General features: G+C 63.1%; 1 protein-coding gene across 1 annotated transcript; it reads left to right on the top strand.

Annotated features, from left to right (window-relative positions):
- The first annotated feature begins 1,225 nt into the window (after positions 1-1,225).
- On the top strand, positions 1,226-7,897 carry GDF7 (growth differentiation factor 7). The gene is made up of 2 exons (XM_045447606.1): positions 1,226-3,302; positions 6,175-7,897. The coding sequence occupies exons 1-2, from the start codon at positions 2,903-2,905 to the stop codon at positions 7,140-7,142; spliced, it is 1,368 nt and encodes a 455-aa protein (XP_045303562.1). The 5' UTR covers positions 1,226-2,902; the 3' UTR covers positions 7,143-7,897.
- Positions 7,898-8,175: the final 278 nt, after the last annotated feature.

Below are 8,175 nucleotides of genomic sequence, written 5' to 3'. Positions count from 1 at the left end.
CTCAACTTTCTTTGTCTATAAAATGGGAGTAATGATACCTACCTCACGGGACACAGCAGTGGTGGGAATGAAGTAACAGGAGGTGTGTTAAGCAGTTGGCCTGATGCCCAGCGTCCAGAGAACAAATGGTTACTGTCACTATTTCAGGGGAAGGAGAGGGAGCCAGACATCCAGACACGGCTCAAGCATCCCTGTGCCTCCCTCCTCTCTGGGCTCAGCTCTGGTGTGTCCTCTGCTGATCGAACCCCACTCCACCCCTCCGGCCCCGGCTTCCCATGTGTCTGTCCTGTGCGTTGCTAAAGCCACAACACATAGAAGACTACTGGCAGTGAGTATTTACTGGAAAGAAGGAATGAATTGGGGGATGGATGAATGATGAACGAATGAATGATTAGCTCACTTTACAGACAAGAAGCACAGGTGGGAGTGGTTAAGTCCTGGCTCAAGCACAAACAGCTGGTGGGCAGTCTTTTCCAGAGTGTTCCAGTGCCTGTGAGCCACTTCTCTTCGAGCCACCATCACCCTTGGGCCCCAGAGCAGACCGGGGGCAGGGTGGGTGGGGGGCAAGGCTACTGAGTCTCATCTGTGCCAGCCTGTTATCCTGGCCACACACAAACTCCCCGAGGTGAGAATCCTCCCATTTTACAGATGAGGAAATTTGGCCTCAAAGAAGCTAAGGGGCAGCAAGAATTCAGGAACACTAATTCCTAAACCCCAAGGCAGCCGCAGGACAGAAGAATCATATAATCAACACGTGTTCGTTCAGCAGGGGCTCTGCCAAGTCTCTGCCAGCACCTTCCCATTCTGTCCTTGCTCTTAAGAGGTCAAAGCCAGGACTAGAACTTGCACTAGTGACCCTGGCCCTGGGTTCCCAGGGTGTTTGTACAAATCATAATCAAAGATTGCTCGCATGTAGCTCTAGGGGGAAAGGAGCTAGAAAGACAGCAGGGACCCAGCACTGGCAAGGACCGAGGGGCCCCCCTGGCTGGGCTGCCAAGAGCCTGACCAGTGTCTCCAGGGGGAGGCACTGCCAGACAACCTGCGTGGGTTCCTGCAGGGCCACTTTGTACCAGCACCGCCCAGAGAGGGAGACCTGTGGCCAAGGCCTTGTTTGTTGCTGGCACTCCATCCTCAGTACCTAAAGCAGGGTGGGTTGAGGCAGCCCTTGTTGTTCCCTCCCCCTCCCCCCCCCCACCACGTCCTCCCTCCCCTCCCCTGCCTGCCGGCCCCAACCACAGCTTCCCGGCACTAATGCCTTTCTCCTCCGCCCACCTGATGGGCCTGGGGTCCCGGGGAACTGGCCCTCGCCAGACCTCCCCTCCTGCCCCCATACGTCCCGGGGGGGTGATGAGTGGACCAAAGTGCCCAGATGAGCAGGTGCCGCGTCTCCGCGGTGGCCAGCATGGTCATCACTGAAGAGGTTGCTTGGGACCAAACCGCTGGTGCCAGGGAACTCCCCGGGCCGGGCATGACCGTGGGCCAGTGTGGCGCAACCGGGAGAGACTTGGGACTCACTGGGCTTTGAGTCCTGTGGTGTCATGTTGACGCTGATCAACTCAAAGTGACCATGACGCACCGACCCCCGTCCAGATTTCAAGTTTGGTAGCAAAAGTGAAATTTAAAGGAGAAAGAACGCGTCTGCGTTGCTTTGAGTGTCGTTCCGGCTCAGGTCCTCCACCTGCCTACCAAGAAGACCTCGTCCATCCGCTGGACGTTTCCGCACTGGGGCATGTTGGGCTGCCGGTGGAGCTGAGCCGATCCATACCCGTCGACGACCTCCCTACCCCGCTCGAGTGAGCACGAGATGCCGCGCAGTGGCTGCGGGGCGTCCCCTCCACCCATCACCCGTAACGGCGGCCAGAGAAGTACGGAGGCGCCAGCCTGAGACTCTCTGCTGCCCGCCCTCCCGGCGTCTGGCCGCGCCCCAACATACCCGGTAGCCCGTTTCCGTTGGCCGGCCCCCCAAGAAGGCCGGCGGAAGGTCGTCACTTTCGCTGCACAAATGAACCCAGGGCGCTGCTCCCGCGCAGGACTCCCCACATCACCCCGGGGCTGCCACCGTAATTCTTGCGCTCCTTTGAGGTCTTGGCTCCGGCTTAAGCGCACGTTCTGAGCGCAAACCGTTGCTTTCCAACTGTCGGTCCACATCCATCTGTCTTTCCGGCCTGCTCTTCCAGCCGCTAGCCCTCTCTTCCCTACGGGTCCCCTCCCCTGCTCCCGCCGCGCGGTCCGATCTTTGGAGGCTGTGTCAGGCTGGGCAGCCTTCGAACCGGTGATGAAAAACGCGCCTTTGTGGCAGCCCTGCGCGCCTTGTGGCCTCCGTGCGCCCTTGTGGCCTCTCTGTGCGCCCCGGCCCCGAGGTCGCAGCACTGACCGGCGGGGCCGAGCCCTTCCGTGGCCCCACCTCTGGCGTCTCAAGCACTCAAGGAATTGGAGCGGGCGGGGGGCGGGTGCTTCTCCGCAGGGGAGTGGGGACGAAGCTGGGCGGGTACGCGCGATGCCTCGGAGCCTCTAACTCCGGAGGGCGCATTTGGCTCGGGGGCGGGGTGGGCAGCGGGGGGCGCATCGCCTTGGGGAAGGGAGGCGGGGCCCCAGTTTGTGGCGGGAGCCTCGGGCGGGTAAGACTTGCAAGGCGAGAGTGGGGGCGAAGCGCTACGGCGCGGGGAGGAGGCTCCCGTCCCGGACTCCGCGTTAGGCCGGAGTGGGGGGCGCGGCGCTGCCACTCCAGTGTTCAGCAGGGGGCGCTGCTCCGGGCGTTGGGCGGGGGTGGGGTGGGAGAGGAGGGGGGCCGCAACTTGCTGCGCACACTTCCCCCATTATTAAACACTATGTTCAAAAGGCGCCGGGGGACTTCCCGGAGCCACGGAGCCCGCGCCGCCCGCCCGCCTGGCCCACGGAGCCCATGGACCTGAGCGCGGCCGCCGCGCTGTGCCTCTGGCTGCTGAGCGCCTGCCGCCCCCGCGACGGGCTCGAAGCGGCCGCCGTGCTGCGAGCGGCGGGGGCAGGGCCGGTCGGGAGTCCGGGGGGCGACGGAGGCAGCGGCAGCGGCGGGCGGACCCTCGCCCCGGCTGCGGGCGTCTCCGCTGCCCCGGCCGCCGCGGCTCCCGGAGTCCGCGCCGCGCGCCGCGCCGCCGGCTCCGGCTTCAGGAACGGCTCGGTGGTGCCGCACCAGTTCATGATGTCGCTTTACCGGAACCTGGCCGGGAGGGCTCCGGCCGGGGCAGCCGCCGCCTCCACCTCGGGCTCTGGCCGCCACGGCCGCGCGGACACGATCACCGGCTTCGCAGACCAGGCGAACCAAGGTACTCACGCCTCTTCTGCGCCCGTCCATCCTGTCCGCTCCTAGGCTGAGGCCACCGCCAGAGCCGAGCCCCTGCTCCAGACCCTTCCGGGCGCGGCCTCCTCACGTCCCAGCCTCAGGTGTTAGAAACTCCGCCGAGTCCCACGCACCCGAACCCGCTGGACTGTGGCGAGAGGCGCAGCAGCTCTCAGGGCCCGGTCCCAGAGGGCTGAGCCGGTCCCTCCGCCGGATTGTCTTGGCCCTGCCGGCCGGCGGGTCCCCTCGAGGAGGCAGGCAGGCTGAGTCCAAGATCCGAAGCAAGACGGGGCCCGGGCCGAGAGGGACTGCGCAGTGATGGTGGTGGAGGCGGCAGCGGCTGTTTTCATTGCAGCAACCTCTGCAGCTTCTAGTCTCCTGGGGGGGGGGCGCACAAATTGGGGGGAATTCAGGGGAATGAGGGAAAGAGGCAGGCATTAGACTGAAATAAGTGGCCCCGGAGAGGCTGGTGGCACCACCAGGTACACGGAGGTCCCTTTCTGGCAGGCTGTGTCAGGGTGGAGGTGTGTGGCCATGGGTGTCTGTGCCGGGCCCCTGGGACAGCCAGAGGTGGAGGACCCCAGTTGTGTGAGGAGGAGAGGATGGTCAGTGAGACCGTGCAGGAATGCAGGCCTCTCTTGGACCCAGCACCCCACCTTACTCTGCCCTGGGTCTCTCAAAAGTAGGACGTGGGTGAGATTGTGGTGGTGGCTGTGTGTCATCTGGATTTTATTAATCTCTATTGAAGTCATTAAAGCAGATAGATAGGGAAAATTTAACTAATTTCAGGCGGAAATGCAAGTAATGTTTGCCTTAATTCTATCCAGCCTAAGATCCAGCATGGAAGGCAGGAGGGGAAAAAAGGGGGGGAATAGGGCTGGAAAGGAAGCGGCAGACTGGCCGTTTCTGGGAGCCTCTGCTGGCTGTGCATCCCAGACCCTAGCCTGGGAAAGCAGGTAGATGTGACCAAGTCACCCTCCTCCTGGAACACACACACAATGCCTACCCACAGACTGCTTTATTTTGAGTGTGGGACATCCTGGGTCCAGATGGCTCTCTGGTTCAGTGGCAACCATGTAGCATTCTGTGTGCCCCCCCTGGACTGGATGCTGGATACAAAGCCTGAGTCCTAGGCCAGGGGAGGCTCTAGCCCTAGGGCTGCTGTGTGGGCTCCCAGGATGTAGAGGAGGTGAATGCGCAGGGCTGTAAGCCGGCGGAGGCACCAGCTGCTCTTTCTTAGGTAGAGCTAGGCCTCTGGTTAGCCTCAGCCTGAGCTAAATCTTTTCCTGGGGAGCTCTACTTGGCTGGCCAGGCTCTGAAGGCAGCTCTCCTTCCTGCCTCTGGAAGGAGGGCATGCAGTGGTAGCACATTCAAGAAGGGAGATGCTGTTGGGGGCGGGGGGGGGGGGGGGGGGGGGGAAGCTCAGAAAAAGTGCCCACAGGGAGCCCTGGGAGAAAGCAGTGGCGGGGAGGAGCCCTTATAGCCTAGCACTTGGAGCTTCCCTCGCTCTCCCCTCTGGGTTCAACTCGGAGCAGAGCTACTTGAGGTCCCCAGAAGCCACCGGCAGAGCCCAGACTTGGGACCTAGGGAGGCGAGGGCCTGGCGTGGTAGTCCGTCAGCAGATTTCCAGTGGTGGGGGCGGTCTGCACACTCTCACCGAGTTTGGGGCAAAACGAAACCATATGACCTTCTTCAAAGGGAGCTCCTTATCTGCTGCTCGCTGGAATTTCAACTCCCCCCCCCCCCACCAGCCCAAAAAGAAAAAAGTGCCCACGACCAGAAATAAAACCCCCAAACCCTGAGAGAGAAGTCATAACGGAGGGAAATAATATGTCCGCGGAGGGATTGGTGGGTCCTGGAGGCAAGACCTCCTCGAGCCACTGCCTTCACTGCAGCGCGGCTTCACTGCAACCCCCCCCCCCCCCATCCCCCCCATTGCTCCAAACCCTTCGGAGAAGGTTCCTCGCGCTCCTTTGCCGCCTTCCCTCCTCCATCGGAGGCCGCGGAAAGCTGGGAGAAGCTGAGCCGGGAGTTTCCCATTGCGACCAGCAGCGCTCCTCGCTCTGAGACCTTGGGCCGAGCCGGGCCCCTCCCTAATTGGGCCTTAGTTCCCCTTCAGCATGGCCAGGAGGAGGCTGGATACACCAGAGGGTTTATGCAGCCCCGCTGACCCGTTTTCCTCTGGACTACTCGCACGCCTGGCCAGGCCAGCACGGGAGATCGTGGCCCGCAAGCATGTCCAGGTTGAGCTGGGGAAGAGAGGTAGAGGAAGAAGCAGAGGTTTCAGGGGACATGATTTTTCCGTTTTCGTACAGCCAGGACTCCGCGGCCTTCCTGGGGGCTCAGCGGGGCAATAATGAGCAGTCCGGGTACAGCGCGGGACCTCGGCCTGGCCTCCAGACCTCGGAAGGGGCACAGGACTTCAGATACGCCTCCCGCGGAGCCCTCTTTCAGCCACCGGCCCGAAAGTCTGGCTTCCGACCTAGACCCCGCAAACCCAGGGCTCTGGGTCAGGCAGCGGACCTGCCGTGGCATCGGGTGCAGGGGGTATGGTCCTGTCCCCGAGGCTCAGCGATAAGTGAGTGCCCGTGGGTTGTCCAGGTGGTGGAACTTTGGTTCGATGAACCGAAGCCCCGGTCCCGATAGTCGACAGTCAGGGCGAAGGCTCCCTTTACTCTGGGTCAGGCTGGCAGGTGTCTGGCTGGGCCGAGACGACAGGGCTGGCGCCAGCTCCAGCGGGCTTACTCCCGCATCCGGGGTAGTTGGGCTATATGCACTTAGGAGGCCCCGCGTCCCGGAGTGCGGGCTTCGCTCTCCGCTCTCACCGCGCTCTTTCTGTCTCTGCCCGACTTCTGCAGACGAATCCGCAGCCGAGACCGGCCAGAGCTTCCTGTTCGACGTGTCCAGCCTTCCCGACGCCGACGAGGTGGTGGGAGCCGAGCTGCGCGTGCTGCGCCGCGAGTCCCCGGAGCTGGACCCCGGCAGCGCGACTCCCCTGCCGCTGCTCCTGCTGTCTACTTGCCCCGGCGCCGCCCGAGCGCCCCGCCTGCTGCACTCGCGGGCCGCCGAGCCCCTGGCCGGAGCGCGCTGGGAGGTGTTCGACGTGGCGGACGCAGTTCGGCGCCACCGCCAGGAGCCGCACGCCACCCGCGCGTTCTGCCTCTTGCTGCGCTCAGTGGCCGGGCCCTCGCAGGGCCCGTTGGCACTGCGGTTGCTGGGCTTTGGCTCCCCGGGCAGGGACGGCGCGGCGGCCGAAGAGCGCGCTCTGCTCGTGGTTTCCTCCCGCACGCAGAGGAAGGGGAGCCTGTTCCGGGAGATCCGCGCCCAGGCCCGCGCGCTCGGGGCCGCGCTGGCGGCGGAGCCGCCGCGGGACCCGGGACCCGGCTCCGGGTCGCCGACAGCGGTCATCAGCGGTCGCAGGCGGCGGCGGACGGCGCTGGCCGGGGCGCGGGCGACGCAGGGCAGCGGCGGGGGCGGGGGCTCGGGCCGGGGCCACGGGCGAAGGGGCCGGACCCGCTGTAGCCGCAGGCCGCTGCACGTGGACTTCAAGGAGCTGGGCTGGGACGACTGGATCATCGCGCCGCTGGACTACGAGGCGTACCACTGCGAGGGCGTTTGCGACTTCCCGCTGCGCTCCCACCTAGAGCCCACCAACCACGCCATCATTCAGACGCTGCTCAACTCCATGGCGCCGGACGCGGCGCCGGCCTCCTGCTGCGTGCCCGCGCGCCTCAGCCCCATCAGCATCCTCTATATCGACGCCGCCAACAACGTGGTCTACAAGCAGTACGAGGACATGGTGGTGGAGGCGTGCGGCTGCAGGTAGCGTGAGGGCCCGGCCCGGCCAGGGAGGGGGCAGGCAGCCGCGCCACCGAGGACCCCCTGCTGAAGAGCAGCTGTGGGCCGGGGCCTGTCACTGAGCGTGGGTGCGCGTCCGCCTCTCGTCCCGCGCCCGCACGGAGGGAGAGCGCACGTTCACACTCACACCACCACTCACACCCACTCACTCGTTCACTCATGCACACCTTTACCGTGGGCAGCGTCCGCCAGCCCTGGGAGCAGACGACCTGACGCTACCGAATGACGCTTACCGATGGGGAATGACACATCCCCATTGTACCCGTCGTCCCCTTTTGGAGAGAGGATGGTGTTTGTGGCAGTGTTAGCAGTCACAGGCGCTAAATCGGGTAGGAACGGGTTAGGGAATTGGGGGCTCCGGAATGGGTGGACTAGTGGGGTACTGGAGTACGTTTTGTCTGACCCCTTTCTGTTTGTGGCTGAGTGTAGGGGAGCACCTGGCTGGGTGGCTGAGTGTTTGGTGTTACACCCTGGGACCAACTGAACAGCTGTAATGTCCTTTCTGAAGGTGTGCATGGCACGGAGGCCATTTACTCTGGGAAGGAACCGCTGCAAAAGGCATCTTTTTTCCTTAACTTAAAAAAGTCTAACATGCCCTGTCAGTTTTGAAAGGGAACATTTGTCCGAAAGAATGCATCGCGGGGAACTACCCAGATCTGTGCAAAGGCCAGCACTACCCTTTTTAAAAAAATCAGTTCCAATTAGGAATGATCTAGAATGTGGGGGAAAAAAAAGTGTTTTTCTTTTGGGGGGAAGTTAAATGGAGGAGAGTTTTTTAACTGCCAGCCTGATGTGATATGGAGTTGGGGGGTGGGGTGGCATGTGCCAGGTTCTGAAGCTCCTATGGGCAGCTCAAGGAGGTAGCGAGCAAGCCTTGGGGTGCTGAGGAGGAGGCTTGGTGCAGTGGCTGGGAATGGGGAAAGGCGGGCGGCTCTGCCTGTTCCTAGAGACCTGACAGGAGGTTTTGCTAGGGAGCTGGGAAAGAGGCCGGGAGGCGTCTT

The sequence above is a fragment of the Leopardus geoffroyi genome, chromosome A3 (assembly GCF_018350155.1).
Source record: "Leopardus geoffroyi isolate Oge1 chromosome A3, O.geoffroyi_Oge1_pat1.0, whole genome shotgun sequence".
NCBI lineage: Eukaryota > Metazoa > Chordata > Mammalia > Carnivora > Felidae > Leopardus > Leopardus geoffroyi.
This window is presented reverse-complemented; position numbering and strand designations above follow the sequence as displayed.

What these genes read in the sequence shown, in the direction of transcription:
- GDF7 (XM_045447606.1), top strand. Translation starts at nt 2,903, where the DNA reads ATGGACCTGAGCGCGGCCGCCGCGCTGTGCCTCTGGCTGCTGAGCGCC. An exon ending in CGCAGACCAGGCGAACCAAG is followed by an intron (nt 3,303 to 6,174) that starts GTACTCACGCCT and finishes CGACTTCTGCAG; the next exon opens with ACGAATCCGCAGCCGAGACC.